At 37.2% G+C, this 24,476-nt stretch overlaps 2 protein-coding genes across 2 annotated transcripts; both read right to left on the bottom strand.

The window, feature by feature from the left end:
* Positions 1 to 74: 74 nt before the first annotated feature.
* LOC119991459 (ATP synthase subunit beta, plastid-like) lies at positions 75 to 791 on the bottom strand. Its single transcript, XM_038837810.1, has 2 exons — positions 717 to 791; positions 75 to 404 (listed from the first exon to the last, which is right to left on the bottom strand). The coding sequence occupies exons 1-2, from the start codon at positions 789 to 791 to the stop codon at positions 75 to 77; spliced, it is 405 nt and encodes a 134-aa protein (XP_038693738.1).
* A 7,482-nt stretch (positions 792 to 8,273) lies between these two features.
* On the bottom strand, positions 8,274 to 21,505 carry LOC119991591 (kinesin-like protein KIN-12D). Its single transcript, XM_038837928.1, is given in 32 exon segments — positions 8,274 to 8,676; positions 8,793 to 8,855; positions 8,936 to 8,985; positions 8,988 to 9,105; positions 9,235 to 9,309; positions 9,447 to 9,534; positions 9,633 to 9,754; positions 9,835 to 9,942; positions 10,048 to 12,810; positions 13,109 to 13,549; positions 13,674 to 15,368; positions 15,589 to 15,670; positions 15,805 to 15,884; positions 15,979 to 16,023; positions 16,314 to 16,379; positions 16,475 to 16,544; positions 16,626 to 16,861; positions 16,959 to 17,063; positions 17,348 to 17,536; positions 17,629 to 17,694; positions 17,780 to 17,843; positions 17,974 to 18,032; positions 18,117 to 18,204; positions 18,293 to 18,367; positions 18,457 to 18,617; positions 18,738 to 18,830; positions 18,913 to 19,026; positions 19,177 to 19,296; positions 19,971 to 20,054; positions 20,156 to 20,311; positions 20,586 to 21,231; positions 21,341 to 21,505. Coding segments are annotated over 31 exon segments (8,346 nt in total). The 5' UTR covers position 21,231; positions 21,341 to 21,505; the 3' UTR covers positions 8,274 to 8,451.
* Positions 21,506 to 24,476: the final 2,971 nt, after the last annotated feature.

The following is a 24,476-nucleotide window of genomic DNA, read 5'->3' as shown; positions in this document are numbered from 1 at the left end:
AAAAAACATTAAAAAATTCAAAATACTTATATTAACAATCATAAATAGGCATGACGCCTCCACTCGTGCAACATTTAACCCCTGTCCCCGCCAAATTCTTTCATTTCCATGTAAAGATCATTTCCTTCACGCGTACGTTCACCCACTCCGCCAAAGACGGATACACCTCCATGAGCTTTGGCAATGTTGTTGATCAATTCCATAATTAGGACCGTTTTACCCACTCCAGCCCCCCCGAATAGTCCGATTTTTCCTCCACGGCGATAAGGAGCTAAAAGGTCTACTACTTTAATTCCTGTTTCAAAAATAGACAATTTTGTCTCTAACTGTATAAAGGCGGGTGTCCCCGTCCCGTTACAATCCACGGGTTCCGTCGAATCCCTACCCAACATGGAAATCTCTGCCTATGAATTTTTTAAAATCATTACAATCCACAGGTACTCGTAGATCCCCACCCCGCAAGGAAATCTATACCTATGAATTTTTTAAAATGTTTCTTGATGCTTATGAATTTTTTTAAAATGTTTTTATCAAGAATAGAACTCATTTAATGATAGGGTGTGGGGATGCTCAGCTTTAACTGTTCAACAAATTAGTCACACTTCATATTTGGAGCATGTGAAGAGTTGAGTTAAAATTTGAAGCATGGTTTTTGTGTCATTGTGAGCTTGCAACACTACACATATCAAGAATAACATGTTTCAAGCACTTCATACTTCATCCGATGTAGACACTCTAAGGACACCTCCTAAAGTCTGTTTAAGCATCACTCCAGTCCCTCCTCCATCCATTCATGGTTATTTAACGATTAATGGAGAATAAAACAACACAGTTTGGTGCTTAAAATAAAACAAAAAAGATATACAAGTTAACAATATCCAAATAAGAGTCCATTTGCTAGACAATTTTGACAGTAACATATATTGTGGTAAAAATGGTAGCAGATATATACTGATAGATGTTTGGTTGTACTTTTACTGATAGCATATATACTGTTAAAATTATTGTATAAATTACATGTAAGGGTATTATGTATTTAAGTTGTAATAGATGCAAATAAATAATAAAATTAATAAATAACAATTTATAAAATTAATAAAAATTAAAAATAAATATAATTCTAGCAATTACCTTTCACATAATTTTAAATAATTTTTATTTAAAGAATTAAATTATTAACTAATCCAAACTAAAAAGGTGGGGAAAAAAATGTGTAGAGAGAATGAGGGTATTATAGTTACTCCAATGTAAAGTGAAGGTTAAAAAAGGAAAATAGTTATAAATTATCTCCAAATTGTCCAATATTGGACCATTTGAAAATGGACAATATATTGCTCAAAAAGTGTCTCGATTTTTGTGGCACAAAATGGTTGTTTGGTTGCAACCCACAATATATGGTCGATATATTGTTGGTTTGGAATGGTATGCTAAACAAGGTTATAGTATACACAAACCAACCGTGTCCTCGTTTGGTTGACAATTTTTGTCAACAATATATTGTACTTCAACCATATATTGTTCATGTCAGCCAAACAACATTTTTTTGCCCCAAAAAGGAGAAAATTTTTGAACTATATATTGCCCATTCTAAAATGGTCTCATTTTGGACAATTTTAAGACCATTTTGGCACAATTACACACCTCCTTTCCAATTTGTCCTCAAATTATTAATGATTTGTCAATAATACCCTCATTTTCACTCTCTTTCTATTATTCCATCTTCCTCTTTGATTTTCTGATTTTTTTATTTTTATAAATAAAAAATAAATGGATGGTTACATAAAATAACACCAATATGTTATCAGTAAAAGTACAACCAAACACTTACCAACATTTTAGGAACCACATATATGCTATCAATTTTTACTAGCATATATTGTGTCAAAATTGTCTACCAAACGGATCCCGTATCAAAAGAACATATATAAGGCATCACTATAACAGATGGAAAGTGTGTAAATGTGGTTCTTCAAACTCATGAGGAAGTTCGGCAGATATCAATTTATCAATATCTGAAAGTGTTTGACATTTATTATTTACGCTACACCATACAACCATGTGAACATGTGACAACCCACGCTTCTGGAATTCGATAGTATACACATCAGCAATAACGTTCCCCATATATTTTCCTGATTGTATATCAAACAAAAAACAATCTATTTTCATCTTGAATACCCTTGTAATAATATCAGGCCTATTCTCAATTTTTTTGTCCAGAAATAAGTTTCAATTCATTTGTCATCTCAGGCCATTGAGAATTATAGGTAAACGTGATAAAAAATCAGGATAACTATAAAAGTTACATATAGCCATCGCATCATAGTAGTTTCGCATCATATAAGGTCGACCTTTAGTGAAACTTGATGGCAACAAAATTCTTTTACCTATACCATCACCCTCAATATTGCCACTTGCAAATGCATCACATACACCTTGATATTGTTCTTACCTTAATTTCTTTTGATTATAACGAATAAATTGCAACCTCTGCTCTTCCACGCAAGAATATACATCTATTATGTATTGTTGGAATAGTCTCTCACCTCGTATTAATGTTTTACCTTCATTATGCCTTTGTTGCAACCTATAAGCATAATATTCTCTCATTGTTATACATGTTCTCTTAGTCGCTCTCTGAGACATCATATCTTGGTATTTAAGACCTTTAACATAACTATATTCACCATAAGGGAATAGAAGAGGATATTGCATCGCCATAAATCTTGGATGAGACTCATATATACGTCTTAATCCCTCAACAACAATATCTCAATGCTCTGAAACATCACCAAAATCACATACTATCAATCCAACAATCTCAATAGAAATAGGTGCAGTATACTCAACACCATCACATTGCCTCCAAGCACACAACCTCAACCTTATAGGTCTAACATCAGTCTCCCTAAATCTATCTCTTACCATCCTAAAAACTTTGGCAATCTCATTTATTTCATCAATCATAACAATCAATTGTCTCACTATGCCTTCATCTATCATATCCTCTCCATCTAAACCAACAACCATCATTCTGTTCAAAACCTCATGATTAGTATCATGTATGTATAACTGTGCAAATTTTGGATTCTCTCCATCTACAGGTAGCAAGGATCCAATCCGATGATAATTTTGTCCACCAAGCCTAAAGATATATGGACTTGAAGATTCATTAACACTCCGATCAATTTTTCGATCAAGAGAAGTAAATGTAAACATTGAGTTGTAAGATCGTATGTATTTTTGGAATGTCTTACTTTTAGGCAATCCCTCACAATCAAGTAACTCATCCAGCAATGAAGGTGTTGGCCGCAATAATGGAAGTTTAATCTTCCCACCTCGACAACAAACAGAGTAAACTGGATTTTGTGAAGAGCTAGATTTCAATCGCTCAACATGCCAATAAACAGCACCACAAAATTCACATGTCAAAGCTGGAGTTCCAAGATATAAGAATTCAAAAGCACCAGCTCATCAACATTGGACAATGCACCAACATAACCCACGGATACCTTGGCCTTCTTCTCGACATGACCCCTTATAATTTTTTTTCGCTTACACCTATTCTGCCTGCTACTCTCACCAATCTCCATTTTAAGCTAATGTAAAACATCAAATAACAAAATATCAAAGATGGTAAAAAAAAACCCAAAAAGCACACCAATATACCATCCAGAAGAATACAAGGAAAAGATCAAATACATTTTATATATCCAACATGAGTTACTTCCTATATTTATCTACTTGTATAAAACAAAGTGGTCAAACCTTTTGATTAATTACGCCATCTTATAATTTGCATATACAAAGAAATACCAACAACTACACAAGTTTAGTAATATGAAAAGCCTCAAATCTGTACATAAATTTTCCATGGCACATTGTAGTCATGACAGGAGAGCAAAAGAATTGAATAATTTGTGTTGTATATTCATGTTGTGAGGTTGTACATTATATAGTTACATTGAAAGCCCTAAATTAGGGAAACTAAATCAATCAAATCAACCTAATTCTAGGAAACTAAATCAAAGTAATTAAAGGGAATATTTACAACCCATAATTACAAGAAATGTAATATTCTCTCATAATTCCAACACTCCCCCTCAAGCTGGTGCGAAGAGATTGACGAGACCCAGCTTGACAAGAGATGACTTAAGTAAAGAAGGACCTATTGGTTTAGTAAACATGTCCGCAGTCTGAGCCGATGAAGGAACAAACCTAGGAGTGATAATGCCAGACCGAACTTTTTCCCGAATGAAATGGATGTCAACTTCTATATGCTTAGTTCTTTCGTGAAGAACTGAGTCGGATGATAGCATGATGGCAGACTTGTTATCACAGAACAAAGAGGACGAGTCTGTTACAGAAATACCCAATTCAGTGAGGAGAGAACGAAGCCACATGATTTCGCATGTACCTTGAGCCATAGCACGATATTCAGATTCAGTTGATGATCGAGAAACAACTGCTTGCTTCTTACTTTTCCATGGGATAAGATGATTACCCCGGAAAGTACAGAAGCCAGAGGTAGAACGCCTATCACTTATGGAACCCGCATAATCAGCATCAGTGTAGCCCGAGAGATCAGATGGTATATAGCATGAGAGACTAGATGGTGGACCTGACATCTCTCCAGAAGCATAGAATAATCCGAGACCAGGGCAAGATTTGAGATAACTGAGAATATGATAAACAGCATCCAAATGGGAAGTACGTGGAGAATGCATGTACTGACTAACAACACTAACAGCAAACGTGATATCTGGTCTTGTGTTTGTCAAATAAATAAGACGTCCCACAAGACGCTGATACATTGATGGATCTGATAAACAATCTCCTGAGTCTGGTGATAGCTTGAGATTAGGAATCATAGGAGTAGAGGCAGGTTTACAACCAAGCATACCCGTATCCTGCAGAAGATCAAGAACATATTTCCGCTGGGATAAAAATATGCCACGGCGAGAACGAGCAACCTCAATGCCAAGAAAATATCGGAGGGGACCTAAATCCTTAGTATCAAAGGATTTTCGCAGATCATCCTTTACCTGAACAATACCTGGGGAGTCATCTCCAGTAATAAGGATATCATCAACATAGACTGAGATAATAATGCACTTGCCCTGAGACTGGCGACGAATGAAACATGTGTGATCCGAGTGACACTGAACAAACCCCATAGCAAGCACAACTTCACTGAAGCTGCCTAACCATGCCCGAGGAGACTGCTTAAGGCCATAAAGAGATTTCCGGAGACGACATACTTTCCCCGAATACTCCCCCTGGCCGTGAAAACCTGGTGGAGGATCCATGTAGATAGTTTCGGAAAGGTCCCCATTGAGGAACGCATTTTTAACATCCATCTGATGGAGAGGCCAAGAGTATGTAGCAGCAAGAGAAACAAGGAGACGAACTGTAGTAAGTTTCGCAACTGGAGCAAACGTGGCTCCAAAGTCTTTGCCGGGAATCTGAGTGAATCCTTTGGCCACAAGACGAGCCTTATAGCGATCAACCGAACCATCAGCCTGATACTTGATAGTGAACACCCACTTACAACCAACAGTGCTCTCACCAGAAGGAAGATCAACAAGGTCCCAAGTATGATTACGTTGTAGGGCATCCATCTCTGCTTCCATGGCAGAGACCCACTTAGGATTCTGGAGAGCGGAGTGGATAGAGCGAGGGATCAAATCGGAGTCAATCTTGCCAAGAAAGGTCTTATAGGAATCTGAAAAACAATGATAAGACAAATACTTGGCAATGGGATGGTCAGTACTACTCGTAAATCCAAAACGGGAAGGGGGATGACGATCACGAGTGGGGTAACGAGGAACAGAAACAGGAGAAAGGGAAGTACCTGATTCCGGAGAAGACGTTGGCGGAGGGGCAGGAGCAGACGGGCGCCGAGTATAGACCTGATCAAAGGGAACGAGAGATGGTGCACTAGGAGTAGATGATGAGTCAGGGGAAGGTGAAGGAGAGGAAGACTCGGGTAACAAAATCGGTCGTGGAGGTGATGATTGATCTGGGATGGTGAGAGAAGGCTCCACGGCCGGTTCTGATATAACAGTACCGTGAACAGTCTGAATAGCACCGGTGAACAGTGATGATAAAGAAAACCCTAAGGCTCCGATACCAAGAAGAATTGAATAATTTGTGTTGTATATTCATGTTGTGAGGTTGTACATTATATAGTTACATTGAAAGCCCTAAATTAGGGAAACTAAATCAATCAAATCAACCTAATTCTAGGAAACTAAATCAAAGTAATTAAAGGGAATATTTACAACCCATAATTACAAGAAACGTAATATTCTCTCATAATTCCAACAAGAGCATCTCAACCAAGCAAAAATTCCCAGCACAGCCATCTAACATCCATAATACGTCTAACCCAAATAGATGTTTAAACATGCAAATCAAATGAATGACATAACATAATAAACCGCTGAGAACACAACACTCACAATCATGAGGAAAAAAAACATAAAGAGAATCCAATATTATAGTACAACCAGAAGTATGGTCCGAAGAAAAATCCCCAGTTAGTACTTAGTTGGGATGTGATGTTATAGTATGTCCTGTGATTTACTAAAGCGTATTTCATTCATTTGTATTTGTTGTTTCATCTTCAACTTCTGTGAAACTACAACATCTATACCAAAAAAAAACATATATATATATATATATATATATATATATATATATATATTTGTCCAGTGTTTATAGTTTCCTTAATGCTATGCCATTCATTTATACACTGCGTATCTCCTCAAAACTCTACAACTTCCTTCATAAACACCAGAAAGAATTCGAGCTACACTTTTTTAATCTTCAAATTTCACTTGTTTCTTTCCTTGCCCAAAAATCACAATAGTATAAGATGGAGAAAGCAGGGACAAAATTTGAAGGAGAACTTAGTCTCCGTTCATTTATCAAACCCCCTTCCCTTGACAACTTCAAAACTCTACAACTTCCTTCATAAACACCAGAAAGAATTCGAGCTACACTTTTTAAATTTTCAAATTTCACTTGTTTCTTTCCTTGCCCAAAAACCACAATAGTATAAGACGGAAAAAGCAGGGAAAAAATGAGGAGAACCTGGTCTCCGAATACGACAGAGTGGAAAGCTAATCACAATCGCCTCTTGCGTTCTGCTTGCAATACTTCTCTTCATGTTCTTCCCTTCCAATTTTCTCGTCAAAAAGTAAACATAAAAGCTATATACGAAGATAAGTGTAAGAATTGGAAGTAACAACACGTGTCAACCTTAGGAATTCAGCAATAACAAGTGTATATCTCGGTTGAAACTTGAAACGGCAGTGCACAAAGTAAAAATCAAGAAAATATGGGCCCCACAAGCCAAAGCACACAAAGCCAAACCGCTTGAGTATAAAAATCAAGAGGAACTCGCCAGGAGTTGTACAGACATCCCACGCATTTTAGTATATAGATAGATATTCTTTTTGGGTGTTTTTAAAATATTATTGAATGTGCAAGCATTCAGAGGAGAAATTTGAATTGACATGGGAATTATTTAAGGGAAATTTTAGTCACACTCCAAACTTTTTTAACCACATCCTGACTTACCTTCACTTTGCTTGAACTTTCCATTTTTTTAAAACTTGTGCTCTTTACACCCCACCCCTCACCATCTCTTTCTTTTTCATCATGGGTAAACCTATTGTCGACCACTGCCGTCCGAGCACCAATCCGGTAACCACTATCGTCAAATTGAAGCCCAAGCCATCACGAACTAAACCCGACCACCTTTGGAGGAAACCGACACCACCTTTGGACTCCTTGTGGCAAAGTGCTTCCATTCCACCCATTTTCCAGCCTAGACACTCACCGAAAATCGACAACTCAAGTTTGATCCCAAACAAATCATTTTTGGACGCTCGCCGAAAAATACACTGGAATTATGTGTATACATACAGGTAGACTATAAAATGCTCTTGAGCATTTTGGATACGCTTAATAATGGGTGTGTTTAATAAATATTAGTATGTGACTAAAGTTTCCTATTATTTAATGGCTGAGTTATTTGTCACCTAAGTCGATTTCCCACTAGTAATATATCAAATAATTTAGACTACAAAATGACTTGGGAATTGTTTAGTTCAGTTGTTGAAAATCTGATATCTGCTAGTTCAATCTGTGTACTTGAGTTGCAATCTTTTCATGCATTATATAGGTATTGCTACATAACAGACAACTAAAACTACAGTGAAGAGTGAAAATGATGAATAGCATCACTTTTAGTAGTTATACAGTTGCAGAGGGCCAAAACTATTGATTTTCATTGAATATATTCACAGAAGAACACAGTACAATTTGAGACCAATTTCTATACAATTCAACCTACCAAAAGCTGAAACCATAAAAATGATAAATACAGCAAGCAACTTGTAAGAACACAATTGGTAGCAAATGGATACCATGCCTTGCTGTTTAATTCAGATATTTATCTAAAGCGTGTAGAAATTGAGTCTGTGAAACCCTTCTTGGCGATTGACAATCCTCATCTGTCCTTGAGCTCAAAGAAGAGTATATTACCTTGACTTTCAAGTTTTGTAGTTGTTTTTCCAGAGAAGTAACTTTACTAGTCAGTTGCTTAAGCGCCTCTTCAGCATCACTAGGACTAACATCAACTAAAAGTCTTGTAATTCCGGCAGCCTGAAAGGTTGACTTCCAAGTGAGAGAAAATTCTTGGGAGCAGGAAAGCATCATTCCTATAATCTAGCGTATAAAGAAGAATTGAGATGGAAAAAAAAATGCAGTAATTCACATACCTTCAAAACACTGGTACACAAGCTCAACAACTTCTGAGATAATTGCAATCTGTCCTCAATTTCCTGCAGCATATTTCTGTTCTTCTTTAGCTATTAGCACTTGAAACAAAAATGAGCATGCCAACAATACCCTGAACACTAACCTTCAGTTTGTTGTTCAAAAGCCATTCTTCATCAAAAATTATATTTGGACCTTTCCTATAGAAGCACGATAATGAGCAAGCTCTTCCTTCACATGTGAAATAACAACTTTTTTTCGCTGCAGCTTTCCGCTTAGATCTTCGTTCTGAATTTTCAGCATATTGTTTTCTTCCTATAGCATCATGAACGAATATCCATTTATTCCGAAGTTTCACAGTTTAAGGAATTTTCAAAACTTAAGAGGTTGAAATAAAATTAAAAAACAGAAGTGCATTCATTCTCTATCCGCTTGCTTGCCTACCTTCTGCTTGAATTCAGTAGCTTGGGCTTCAGCATGCAAATTTAGCTCAGAGACATGAGCTTTAAATTGGGATATCTGCTAAATGGTGAGAATGGCATAAGTGCAGATGCGAAAACCATTTTTCAAAAACTAGTGCATTAATCTAGCATCCACTGTTTAACCAGCACAAGCCTAAAACAAACTTGACAAAAAAGCACAACAGAAAACTTCACCTCTGCATCCTTGTCCACTATATCCTTTTCTAGATTCTGTATATGTACTAGGGCTTGTAGAAGGTCTTTCTCCTTTTCATCTAAATGCCTAGAAGAAATCATATAGCAGCAATTGAAGCAATAATTCGTTATTCAGTAAAGCAAACTATGCAATCCCATCAAATGAATTACAAAGATGCTTAATACCTTCTTATATCACAATCTGCGTTCCTAACATTCTGCATGAGATGATTTACAGCATGAAGCTCTGATTCTAGTTCTTGTCTTCGCAATCGTTGTCGTTCAGCTTCTTGGTTAACAATCTCAACCTAAAAGGCCGAGATTTATGAGACATGGTGATTATTAAAATGAAAATCATGTGACATTTAGAGAGCAAACGAAGTCTAACCTTGTTCTCTAGTACATTTATTGTACACTCTAGCTCTTCAACATACTTTTCCAATAGCTTAACCTCTGCTTCCTTATCTTCCACATAGAATTTTCTGGATTCAGATATCTGGTGATTGTTTTTGACAGATCATGTTTGTGAAAATAATACAAATGTTAGAAGAAAATCTGTTGGAATATGAAAGGTGAAATGTCATGCTAAATTAGAATATACCTGTTGAGCTTCTACTGCAATAGCTTCATTTGCATCAGCATGAGCTTGAGCCTTCTCCAGGTTTTCCTTTAAACCGAGAACATCCACGCACAGCTGATCTCTCTCACTAGTAATATCATTCAAATTTACCATCAAGGACTCAATCGTGTCATTCATTTGGCCAAGCGCAGTACCCGTTTCTGAGAGTTCCATCTCCAAGCTCTCATTCATTTTCCTTCTTTGGATTAAGTCCTCTTCAAAAGAACGTTTTTCTGTAACGGTTTCTTTAGCATGAGATCTGAGATCCATATTTTCAATGGAAAGCATTTCTACGGACTCCTTTTCCTTCTCGAGATCCAGTTTAAGAGCAGATATCATTTCAATCTTCTCCTGCAACTGAACTTCAAGTGCCTGTCTATGGCCAACAGCCTCATCAAGCTCACCTTGTTTCAATGCAAGCTCATCTTCTATAGCCTCCAAAGAAGCCTCCAACTCCTCAATTTCATATTTTTGATCCTTGGTACTAGATGCAGTTTCCTGCAATAGGCTCAGATCAAATAACAACCCTTTCAGGACATCTTCTTTCCTTACTAACTCAGCCTGCAGCATCATGTTCTCAGACACCAGATCTTTAGCATTAACCTCCAGGGACTCCAACTCTGTAATGGCCATGGCTGCCTTGTCTATGGTTTCAAACATTTCATGAAGCATTTTCTTAAAAATCATAGAACCTTCTCTACTCAGATCATCAAACAACCTCCTAGCCTTATTATGTACATTTTCTTCTGAATCTATGAACTTACCTATGCTTAACCTTGAAATAGTGAGAGATTCTTTCCAATATTTCCTATGAGATCTGAGTTCATTTCTCAAGAGATTGTTCTCTTCCTTCAACTCATTTGTTCTCTCGTTACAAGTTTGCAAATCCAAGGCTTTTGAGCATAAATCCTCCTCGATTAGAGACTGAGAATGCTGCAGCTCCCTTAGTTTCGCAACCTTCATCTGCACATCAGTTTGCAAACTGGAATTGAGAGTCTCTAAAGAACAAATTTCATCTTTCAATCTCCTATTTTCTGTATCAAAGGTGTCTACACTGCATAGAGATGACTCAACTTCCGATTTTTTCTCCTCCAATTCTTGAAGAATCAAGCTGTTTTCTCTCTTCAACCTTTCTAGCTCCAGTTTAAGTGAAATGTTTTCCTCCTCAAAAAATATCATTTTGCTTAGCTCTGCTTTTTTCTTGTCTAACTCATTGCAAAGTTCACTTGATGAAATCTTCAGTGCGCAAATGTCTTTCTGAAACCTTTTGTTTTGATGATCAAGGTCAGAGTTCTGACTGAGAGAACTTTGTAACGAAGCCTCATTCATCTTCAAATCCTCTAGTAATCTCTGGCATTGAACTTCAAGTCCTTGAAATTGGTTCAGCAGTCTCAACCTAGATTCATTAACTTCATTAATTTGACTTCTCAACATATCATTGGCACAAGCAGCGTCCTTTAGCAGTTTAATCTCATTTCCAAGAGCCTTATTTGCTTCATCCATATCTCTGACTTTTGAATCACTTTGGCTCAACCTTGACGATAGGTCCTGGCTCACACTTTCTGCTTCTTCAATTTCTTTCAGCAGAAATGATACCTCCTCTTCCTTGGCTACAATGGTGTGTTCTCCTAACTCTGCATCCAACTTGGATAGAATCATTTGTAGCTTTAAATTTTCAAGGGCAGCACCAAATAGGGAAGATTCTTTCTCTGAATACTCTTTTTGACAAGAAATCTCTTCTAGCTCTGATGCCAAGATAAGCAACTCCAAGTCCTTAGACCACAGTTCAATAATGAACAACTCGGCCTGAGAATTTAGAGCTTCCTCTTTTGCTTGTAGCAGCTGCTTTTGATCTGAAAGAGATGCTGAGGAATTTGAATTATTCAAATCCAGCTCCTTCATTAGAATAGAAAGCTGACATTCCACATAGCTTGACCTTTCTACCATCAGTTCCTCCAGAAGTTGTAGGTCCAAGATCTTTTTCCCAAAAGCCATTAATTTAGCAGTGAACTCCTCTGTTTCTTCTTCTTGCATTGAAATTCGTTCAAAACTGTTCTTGATGTCAACCAGTAGTTTCCCCTTAAGAGTTCTGCACATTTCAAGCTCTCTAGTTGACCTAGAATTGCGCATTCTTAGATCAGCTATAACCAAGTTTGATTCGCACAAGCCATGTTGTAGCAAACCATTTTCTGTTTTTAGCCCAGTTACTGTTTCCAACAAAATTCCCATATGACAGAGATGTAGCACAGATACAGCACAATCCTTCACAACTATCTCAGACCACACATGCTCGAGCCAAGACCGTACCAACTTCATAGAGTCTAAAGCCAGAGACTTCATGGAATGAAAATTCAACGACACAGATGTAAAGTTTTCTTTGAAACTTGTTTGTAGTAGTTCAAAAGTGCCCTTGAGGTCGGAAAGCATATCTCTTGTTTCCAACACATTTGAGCACAACTGTTTTTCAAGGTCTTCAAGTTGTTGATCCTTTAGATCACTGAGGCATTGCAAGCTGTGAAGCTGATCGATAAATGTATCCCTTTCATTGGTTAATACAACTTCCTCTTTCTTCAACCTCTCTATATCAAGCTTCATTGATTCATTAGCTATCAACAATCCATGCATCATAATGTCTGCCTCTTTCATGGTATCTTGGGCCTCTTCAAACTTGGCAAAAATATAAGAAGCCTCTGTTGCTTTTTGGGCAGCAATTAACTTCGCTTCACCAACTTCAGATTCAAGACACTACAGAAAAATGATGAGGAAAGTGCTGTCAGTATTTTTTTTATCAGATCAAGTGCACAAACACATTGCTACAAGCAAATATCACATAGCAACAGGTATGCTATCAAGTGAAAATAATGTTGATTTTCTCCGGAGAAGTCCATGAGTAAATATACACATGGAATTCCATATCTTACTTCAGGTAACCCAACTCAGAAACGAAAAGCTAGAGTGTCCATAATTTCAGTGATGTTTGAGGAAACATATTTGAGAGAAAAAAGAATAGGAATAGAATAAAGAAGAGAGAGAGAGAGGTCACATCTTTTGTCTGATACCAAAGACTTCCAGCTTCTTGCACGATTTGGTCAAATGCTTGTAGCTTATTACTGACAGCTTCAATCTTCAAATCAAATTTCTTTCCAAAGTCATCAATAGCTTCTTGCAAGGCAAGTATCTGAATTGTGAGATAATTAATGCTTTCCTGACTCTGCTTGTTAGACATGGAAATCTCTTCTTCTTCATCCTTTAGTTTGGCCATCCCAGCTTCAACCTTGTGTAAGCTTCTCAGGGCAGATTCTATTTCCTTTCTCAAAAGAATGACAGCAATATCTCTGCCACATGTATCATTGCAAGTCCTGGACTTCATTTCTTCCTTGTCATCTGTACTCTCTCCAAATTTAAAGGAAGATTCGGATTCATCAATTTTCAAATCTTCTAGTAAATGCAAGTCTAAAGTTTCTGGATTTGTGTCAGCATCTGTCTGCATCAATATCCAGGCATAACAATTACTAAAACAACAACATTCGAAGACAATAACTATAGCATAATAGGGAATCAACGACAAGGCTAAACCAGTATACCAGAAAGCAAAAATATTAGCTTACCCTTCCCTCACCACTGCCATCAACTGGTCTATAAGCTTCTTGTGTATTATTACTTTCAGGACTTCTATAATGCCTGGAATGCATTTTCATGCATGACCTGAGTGCGCATACACCACTTTTTAGCTCAGCAAGTTTCTCTTTTATTTTCGTAATTTCATTTTCTTCAATATCTTCGAGCTCACACTCCATGGTGCGAGAACATTTTGCTTCCTCATAAAGCTTGTGCTGAACTTCAGCACAGGTTTTCTCAAACCCTGCTACATCCCTTCTCAGAGATTGGATTTGTTGGTCTGCTTTTTCAATCATTGTTGCTTGGTTGCTGATAAGCGTATCCTTCCTCAAGTTCACCTCTTCTAATTCAGTAAGTTGAATTTCACAATGTTCTAAAGCATTGAGATTATTTAACTTGTATTCGGACAATCTATTCACAATTACAAAAGCAACTGTTGCACAAACAGATGCTTCATTAGCATGACGTTCTGCCATTTTTTTTTTGTCCTCCAACTTTTGGATGACGGACGTTTTTGCTCTCAATTCAGATGTCAACATGAGAATCTCTCTCTCCTTTTCATTGCACTCCTGCTGGTGGGCTTCAGTAATAACCATCACCGCCCCCTTCAAGGACTTTAGCATGCATTCCACTTCACTTCTTTTATTGTTTGCATCATCTAGACATCTGCCAAGTTCTTCAATCAATAAGTCCTTCCCAGTAACAATTCTAGCTACCTCGGCAATCTTTTCTGTGATCCAAACCCTTTTCTGTGGAAAAGTATTGGAAATAAGTTCAAGCTGATCAGAGGCATTAATGAGGGCGTCATGCCCATCAGCAAGAATTTCTTCGATTTCACAAGCCAATAACTCCCATTGTTCAACCATTGTTCTTAGTTCTCCATCTTTTTCCTCACACTCTCCATGTAAACACTTGTTTTCTTCAGTCATGAGGCATAGTTTTATCTGCAACTCCTTTAATTCATTCTCCAAACACTTAACGTTATTTTTTGTCTCTATCTCCTGCAAATGGCAAACTTGAAGTTGCTGCTGAAGAGTGGAAAGTTCTTCCTGCATGCAAACAATCACCTCAGAAGTTTCAGCTTCCACCTGTTGATGAATCTCTTCCATTTCCTCTTCATTAGATATCTGAAATGCTCGATCACTTTGATACCACATATTCAGTCTTTTGGCCTTCTCAAGAGAATGTTGCATCTTCTCCAATTTCACCTGTACAATGGAGTCCTCACTTTCTGAATAATTAGGTGGGTGATCTCTCAACACTCTTCTAGTAAGTCGTTGCTTTAATGCAATAATTTCAAGCTCCTGTTCCCTTAAAAGCTTCACATGATGACTGTTACTTCTTCTCAGGTCCTCCATCTCATTAATGGATATAATCTGTTGGGATTCAAGAGCTTCTAAAATCGACTTTGCCTCTTTCAATTCATTTTCTGCATCTTCATATTGCTTTTTCACCACTGAAAAATTCTCTTCTGCCAAATGAAGATCGCTATTCAGGTGTACTACTCTCTCCTCTATTTCAGAATGAGATGATCTCTTTTCTTTGAGCATAATCTTTAGTATATCAAGTTCTAACTGCAGATTCATGATTTCTTCTGCATTATTCATCATCAGAGCAGCATGCACCCCGTCCACTTCATTCCATACTGTTGTGTGAGTTTCAGTTGGTGCCGCTCCCTGTGAGTCCTGAAAATGATAACTTATTAGATCACAACATAGCCAACATTTATATGGAAGCTTAGACCACATACATAAGTGATGAATGCATACAAAAAAAAAAAACTACATATAAATACGAATAGATAAATTTTTAATTTTATCAACTGATTTCATGATCATTTCTTTCAAGACATAATTTCATACCATAATGTTTCCCTACATATTACCAAGCATGATAAAAAAATACCTTGATGCCTTTTGTGTTGCCAACTTTATCATCTGGCTGAGACTTTAGATCAGTTATGATTAAACACAAATCATGCATCTCTCTGCAGAGGATGGAGGGGGAACAATATTGCATCAAAACAAAAAAATCACCGAAAGAAATAAGGTGCTCTATTGTCTACAATACAACATGAATTTGAGAGGCTTAATGAGCTGGACAACTCTTCAAATTACCTACCTTCGAAGTTTTTCATTCTCCTCTAAGCAAGAATTTAAGTTATGCCGGCATTCCTCTAACTCATTGAGAGTGTTTTTCAACTGAAACAATGAAAGGCAAAGAAGACTGATATCAATAGAGAGAAAGAGAGAGAGGGAGGGAGGTCATGCTTGTCATCAGAACAGAATAAGTAACCTCTAAGTGAAGAGCATCATTTTCTTTGCTGACGCGCATAGCTTCCTGTATTAATGGAAAAAAGAACGATTGATATTTGATTATAAGTAATGATACTCGTAATCCATAAAACTTTTGGAAATACATCCAAATGAAAAACCCACTATTTCCTTTTTATGAAGAAGATGGCATGGGATAGTGTAACATAAAGCTAAGAAATGAGAAAAAAATAAATCGTTTCACTTCATTTCATAATCAGAAAATCAGGTGGGGCCTTTACTTCATCTTTTAGAAAACAGATGGAATTTCTCAAGAGAGAACAACTAAGATTGACGTAAATAGCATACTTTACCAACCTGCGGCAGAATTTTCACACTTGGGTCATTCTGCTGCTTAGTACTTCCTTCAAGGAATTGACACAGCTGCAAACATAGAGGCTTTTGGTTTAAATAATCCCTAAAAAATGGTTTAATAGAACAATATTGTGAAAAAAAATGTAACATCTGGTTTAAGAAACCTGATCTCGCAGTTTGGAAACTTCATCCACAAGTATCTCTCTCTCCCCCTCTTCATAGAATTTTTGAAATCTGCAAATGCCACAGTGAGCAAAAAGAACACCAAATAACAGGTAATAACTTCCGGACATGCTGCTGTTTATGTAAAACTACCTTCTGAGTTGTTCTAAAAGCCTTATATTCTCCAATGCAAAGCGAGTTACTTCAGGATTTTTTTCAACTTTAGATTGAAGCAAATGATTCTCTTCAGATAACACTCTATTCTCCTCCTGTAAATATGAGTCTGGAGGTAAAAAGCCCCCAAGAAGTGATTCCATTCTTTGAATCTTGTCTTCCCGGAACCTTAGCATCATTTTAGTGCTCCTGGTGTCCTCCTCTCTTTGGTGAACCTGCAAATTCAAATTCATATCCGAAAAAATAAACTGCAATTTAGACAGAATGAACTCGGTAGAGACAAGGGAGACAAACTAGAAGGCAAAAAAATACCAAACGATTCAAGTGCTCAATTTCAGCTTCAAGTTTCTTGATAGAAATTTCAGCCATCTTCTCTCTCCTTAGTGCACCAGCAAGTGTTGTCTCCAATGATTTTAGCTGATACACCATCACTTTCAGATGTATGTATTAATTGCTAAATGCAAAGCTATAGGAAAATCAGGTAAAGCACTCAAGCTTATTATTAGTATGAGATACGAAAATCGGTTCAATTTGAATACCCACAGGTTCATTTCATGTTCTGAAGATAAATATGTAGGGCACGCATTTGAAAAGCCTAAATATGAGTGTTTTAAATTAACTACTACATATCCTTTTAATTCTATTCAACAAAATAATAGCAATCTGTAAAAATCACAAATGTATTATATAGCCAATTATACCTGCTTGGTAGACAATCTCACAATGCAATTGGGTTCACATCCACTCAAATCATCAGCCTCCGGTTGATTCATTTCATCAGTCAGTTCTGTGAAAGCATTATCCTGCAGTTGAATTGAATCTTTGACACTTGTTGAACCAAATGACAAGGACCTAGAGACATTCTGACGTTTAAGCAGAGAAAGCTCCTCCTACGCCACAAATTATCCAGTGATTAATTGCATATTATGCCAAAAAAAAGAACTGTAAAAGTCAGAAAATTTCATAAATTTCACTGCCATACTTTTAGAAGCCATAGCTGGTGTTGTAGCGCTACTATATCACCATTAGAATCTTCATTCACAACAGCCTAAACAAACGAGAAAAAAAATTTCAAAAAAATTAATTCACAGTTCAAGAAATTCAAAAATGCCGCATTTTTCAGGAAAGCCTACATTATTTTGAATAAGTTTTGCTCGCTGAGCAAACTTAAGGGTGTTCAGGGTTTCAGCTGCACAACTGCAAAGAAAGAAGGGAAAGTAAAGGTTTATCACAACTTATAAAGACTAAAATACCCTCTAACATAAATATATCTCTAACAAATATAAATTGGATTGACAAAAGAATAGTTAGAAACATATAGACCAACCAGGTAGAAGGGCTAACATTAGCAACGATCATTGTTTTTGAGTTTCCACCAAGTGAGTCCTACATAATTTTAAGTTCTTAGTGTTAAGTCAACACCAAGAAAAAATTTCTCTATGAAGGAATAATATATGGAAAAGAATTAACCTGAAGAAGGAAGGTCAATCTTGAATCTCTATAAGGAACATGTTTTGGTTTTCCATTTGCCGCATCCACCAGAATCATAATTACGTGACTGGAAGTAAAACATGTAGCGAAAATATTGAGGTGGTACACCAGGGGGAAAAAAGAAGATAGAAGAAATTTAGTAATGGTTGAAGTACCCAAGTGTGGATAGTGATTTATTAATATTGGCCGCTTCCTTTAGACGCTCACCCTCGGCACCTGAAGTTTTCTGCCTATTATTGACAATTACTGGGTCAAGAATAGCATCTGGCAAAGGAATGCATGCAAAAATCATTCAGCAAATCCACACTAAATGCCTTACCTTTCTGAACCTGCAAGATCAACTAGGTTTAACCTTGCAAACCTTAGGTTGGTGGTGGAATCCTTTTCCCACCTACACTCAATTACACAGGTAAAGACACTGTGTGAGCGACTGCTCTCTCTATTCATGTTTGTTGAGGCAACTTTCCTATTTAAAGACCCCTGCAAACAGAAGATAGGACCTAATCGTTTGTATGCACTTGCAGATGAGAGTGCATATACACACTTTTGAGAGATTTATGATTGTTCTTAACCGAATGGATTGAATCAATGTTTATCAACCTGAATGAGAAGCTTTAGAATATCGCTCACTGTGCATACTTCAAATTCGGAGAGATTTTCCACGTAAACACCCTTTTTGATGTCCTCACGCAGCTACATATAAAGGGAAAGAGAATAATTATGAGTAGCTCGAGAGATACCAGAGCTTTTCCACTTAAGAAAAGACCAAACTTACAAGCAAATTGGTTGATGAAGGGTCAAGAAGATCGGCTATCTGTTCATTGTATATCTCCAAGAAAGAGCACTTGCAATTGTATTTCAGTTTTTCATCCCTTCGGCTTTCCTCTTCCTACAAATAAGAAAAATGTTATACTAACATAGTTATGTTCTACTTGTCTAAGGTAACACCTCTGATATGAAAACTACAGAAATAATGTGGTTATAGCCAAATCAAAATCTGAAGAGTGAAAACAGCCAAAAAAAAACTTGCAGAGCTTACAGCCTGGATCCTTGCAAACAAGAATTCAAATATTCGTGGTGTCATTCCACGATGTGGACTAGGCTTGACCTCTAAATCATCAATTTCACCAAGCATTGTAAATGTCTTTCCACTTCCAGTCTGCGTGATGAAAAGTCAGATTATCAAACTAAGTTTAGAAATATCAATTATAGCTTCACCCAAAACCGAAGGGGGAAAAAAAAAGTCAAGTTGGATTGCGTTTGTTTACTGTGCAACAAAATAATTCCTTGCTCAACATTATATGACTCTTCCAAGCATGTTAAAAAGAATTAGAAGGAATTGAAACTAAAAATGGGTGCATATCACCCTTATACCCAATGGGACTTTAAAAAGCTCTACAATTTTGAAGAAATCTGCTTTGATAAAATGGGGCAAAATGGGGAAGTCCTAGTCATCTTGCAGTTACATAGTAGGCAACAATGGAACGATCTCACCCTATAGAAAGGTTTAAACCATGAAAGTTGTAAAATTGTTGAAGAAATACATCTCCATAACTAACTAAGAGAAAGGAATTAAGAACTATACAGTGAACACCAAGTTATCACTAACTCAAACTCATATAGATTGAAAAATAAATGCGTTAGCAGCAATGCTTTTCATGTAGATTTTGTGAAAGATCAAATCAAGTCAGCAAATACAAGAGAAAACTTCATCTGATCAGAAAGTGTAATCCAACATGCCACACACGAGGCAAACTTAGTACTAGTCCCTTCGATTCTCAAATTGTGAAAAAAGGAAATCGATGCAGGATAATGAAAACATGCTATGGTTACCTGACCATAAGCAAACATGCAACTATTATAGCCTGACAAGCAATTCTCCACCATAGGTAGGCCAGCCATCCTAAAAAGCATCTCCTGTAAAATCCAATTTCAAAACATCATGTAAAGTAAAAACTCTTTTGAAGGGGCCAAAAACAGAAGCACATATTTTACAGGTTTCCTGCTTTAAGCCACACCTGGTCCACCGTTTCACATGCTACATGGTCAAATGTGAATCGAGTTTCTGGTTGCCCAATCCAATTAATGCTTTGAGCACTTTCTTGCTTCAGACACCTGTTGTAACTGTATAAACTCCTTTCCGAACTATTGAGAGGACGGACACGTATAAGAACCTACAGCAAAAAATTAATCAGTATAAATACCAAAAGATCAGTTAAAAACAGCAAATTATGCTCATCAATGACATTTCCATCAGTTTAAATTCATTAACATAAACAAGGATTGTGAACAAATTTGCCATCACTTTTTCTAGACTACCCACCAACAGAAGCAAAAGATTACTGAAAAGCAACCCACGTACAAAAATGTCACTCAATTATCAAAGGATCTCAGACAATATAACATATATTCTACTCCAGTACACAAAGAATGTGAATTTGATTCTACCTGTACATTGTGATCCATCCAAAATGAAGGATCCTCTTTGAGATCAAAATGAGGAACTTCAACTGTATTAACAACTGTGGTAGCCAAACCACCAGCAGCACTTGGCATCCCCTTATACAATGCTGCAAAAGTCCCAGCACGAGTCATATTACCATCAATTTTGCTTCTGAACCCTGAGTTGGGAGGCTTTGAAACACTCTTTGTAGGTGTACTCTGCGTTGAATTACTCTCTGAGTACCCCGAGTTAGCCCTTCCAACCGTCCTACTGGGTCTCGGAGTGGCATTCACCAATCCACCTCGAGTTACTGACACAGTATCATCTCTGGATTCCTTCGCAATCATGCTGGAATAAATCTTCTGTGGCCACGCAAACCGATGATTCTTCACTGAGGATGTGAAGTTGTGCTTATCTGGGGTGCGGAGGTGGGGCTTAGTTGGTGTCATATCGATTCTACCCCGAGTACTCACTCCTTCTTGCTCAGGTCTAGGATTTTGGGGGTTTGGATCTTGAATGGTGTTCAATGGAGCCCTAGAAGAGGCGGTAGATGCATAAATCTCAGCAGAATCTCCAGGGTTTACAGACACATTCTCAATTTCATCTTTCTTGCCCGAATTACGGCGCAGGAATTTGAAATCTCTCAGCATTCTAGCAATTCATCACCCAGATTCAAAAAAATGAGCTCACTTCCAAATCTACAAAGAAAAAAAAGCTGAACAGAACTAAATTGGGTTAGGGAAAGTGGAAGATTAGATACCTGATATATGAATTGATGAACAGAATCCCGATATTTCGAGTCCCTGAAATTGTTTAGCTCACTTCAGCTTAGCTCCGGCTCTTCTTAGGGTTTCAATTAAAGTGCGAAACTGCCAGACAGAACTTCTGGGTTCGAGAACCTCTCTCTCCCTCCCCACCTCTCCCTCCCCCTATCTCTATTTGGTTTAGAAGCTAAGACATCATAGAAACAAAGAACAGTTGTTGGTGGGTCTGCAGTTCTTTGTTACTGTTTGAGCGGACAGAGGAGTGAATGGACGGCTGAGATTAGAGATAATATTTGAAAATGGAATTTGAAAGATCCTCGCGGTCTCGGGATTTGAATTTCAGGGACTCTTTTTTTAACAAACCAAAAGTGTAATAATGATAAATTCATATCTTAACGGCTATTTGTTGCTTAGCCAAACGCGGCCTTTTCTTCACTTGTTTTTGAGCCTTCGTAGTAGAGGTCACCATTTGATCCGTGGGCCAGGGCTCCATTTATGGGGTCAAGCCCGACTAGACACCATGTCAATGTTGTGAAAACCAGACCGACTCGGACGGTCGGGCCGAAAAATCGATGACCCGGTCACCAAGCCAGTACGATTCTGTCAATATTACCGTTTGGGCATGTGACTCGGTGAAAACCAGTAAATCGGGCGGTCGGTCGAAAACCCGGTGACCCGGCCGGTTTTACATAATCGGAGAGGTTATTTTTTAGAGTTAAATGACTACAAAATTTCTAATTTCATTATATGTATTTCATTTTTTTTAGATATAATATGATAATATGAATATATGTATATTAATTATCACTTATCAAAATATATCAATATAATCAATATGTCAATATAATATATTATTATTACATTGTTAAATGTCAATATTACATACATATTTTTTTGGATGATCAAATTTCATTATTTTTATTTTTATTTTTTAGCATTAAGAGTATATTTTTATTTATTTATCGAATCTACGGTTAAGCCGTTGATCCACTGGTTGAACCAGTGACCCTGTCCCTTGCCCGAGTCGATGTCCAAGTCGGTTTTAATAACATTACACCATACATTATTTATTTATATATAAAATATGTATATATCTACATATATTATATATGTAATATATATAAAGACATATATATACATGTGCAGATAGCGCATTTGTGCACTGTCTCTGTGTGTATATGTATATATATGTGTGTGTATTTATCAATGGTGTGTAATGCGTGTGCATATATATATATATATAATATGAGTCCGGTCCCATATTACAGTCTCATCTTACGGTATGCTTTAAGAACCGTTGGATTCATCTTACGGTTTACGTTCTATTAGGCATATCTCTCATCACGCGACTTTCTCTCTCGTCAACACCCAAACCACTGAAACCAGATCGAATTCTCTCTTGTCATTGCTCAATCAAGAAAACAAGTGCTTGCTTATACATGGAATGAACATAAATTTGCTCCGAAAATCAACCAAAGCATGAGAAATTGACAAACTCTTCCCATCACTACGATTCCCATCAACAGTATTAAATTATAAGATAAAACAGCAAAGTATAGAGTTTCCTATCATCTGCTCAACGACCCAAATCTCCAAATCTGGGAACAACTAATTTCAAATAAATGAAAAATCCAAATCTCCAAATCTGAGATTTCAAAGCCCGAACAAAGAGAAGATCAGAGTTCCTTCATATCCAAATCACGACCCAAATCGATCATCATCTTACCCAAATCTGTGATGCGTCTGTGACCTTTGTTCTGGGTCGCGATAGGTGAAGGGATTACTTCTGGTGAAAGGCTCCGATAGTGATTGATGCATTCCGATCTGGTTTGGGTATTGATGAGAGACAAGAGAGAAGTGACGTGGTGAGAGAAGTGCCTGAGAGGAGGTGATGTAGGTGGTCGTCGGTCGAAGATGATTAATCACAGAGGAGGCGATGGAGGTGGGAACGAGAGATAGGAGTGAACGCGAGTTAGAAGTGAACGAGAGTGGAGAGAGAAGAGAATTGTGTCAACCGTGTGATTCATCCAACGGTTATTAAATGATACAGTAAATTGATACCACAATTTGATACTGCATAAGAGACTCATTGTGTATGTGTGTGTATATATATATATATATATTGTGTGTGTGTGTGTCTAATGTAGTCTTCATGTATATATGTATGTCTATCTTTCAAAAATTAATAATAATAGTTAAGCCCGACCTGAGGCCCGAAGCTCGACCCATTAGCCCGACTCATTTGGGCCCTGCCAGGGCTTGGGCTTCCATTTTCATCCCTATCCCGACCCGGGCCGAAGCCCAAATGGTAAATTCGAGCCGGGCTTGGGCCTCATATTTTTGGACCGGCCCGGCCCGGCCCGATGTCGAGCCCTACTTGATAGTAGTGAACAATGAGAGAGGAAGAGATGGAGGATCACATGTGCATGAAGAGAGAGTGAACCTTATGGGTAAGAAGCAAATGAAGGCTATTGGCCTAAAAAGAGGTTATGAAAAGGCATTGGTTGTCTCATATAGATCTTAGTAGGGTGTTTATAAGCAAAACAAGCCAATACATGAATGGCAAATGGAAAAGAAAGTGTGCCAAAACTATTAAAAGATCATACTCATGGGAGATGGCCAACGGGAGAATTAAGAGATATAATAAATAAGAGATATATGAGAAAATTTGAGTACCTTTGTAGGGTGATGACAAGTGACATGAAGTGAGAAAGGTTATAGTAGAATTGTAGAAATAATAATATAAAATAATAAATAATAAAAATATGCATAGGAAGAGGAGATGGGCTTATTGAATGGTGATAAGTAGGGGTGTCCATTCAGTTTTTAACCATAACCGCAATGTCCAAAGTGATTCGGTTATGATATTTTAGAATCCATAACCGAACCATTATGTCGAATAACCAAACCGAAATAACCATATTTTTCGGATCGGATCGGATTGGTTATCAGTTTTGTCTAAAAATACAATCGAATTTGAGCAATATAACATTATAAATGGGAACAATTCTTATCTCTCATACAAAATGCTAGTCTTTCACAAAATCAACAGTAATTTCAGTTTCTTTCATATCTTCTTGGCAACCAAACAGAGTCACTGAGTGAAGTTACCATCCAAAATCTAAAAACTAA

The sequence above is a fragment of the Tripterygium wilfordii genome, chromosome 22, assembly GCF_013401445.1.
Source record: "Tripterygium wilfordii isolate XIE 37 chromosome 22, ASM1340144v1, whole genome shotgun sequence".
NCBI lineage: Eukaryota > Viridiplantae > Streptophyta > Magnoliopsida > Celastrales > Celastraceae > Tripterygium > Tripterygium wilfordii.
Note: the sequence above shows the minus strand (reverse complement) of the source record. Positions and strands in the feature narration are given on the sequence as shown.

What these genes read in the sequence shown, in the direction of transcription:
- LOC119991459 (XM_038837810.1), bottom strand. Translation starts at nt 791, where the DNA reads ATGGATGGAGGAGGGACTGGAGTGATGCTTAAACAGACTTTAGGAGGT. An exon ending in GAGTGTCTACATCGGATGAA is followed by an intron (nt 405 to 716) that starts GTATGAAGTGCT and finishes AAAAATTCATAG; the next exon opens with GCAGAGATTTCCATGTTGGG.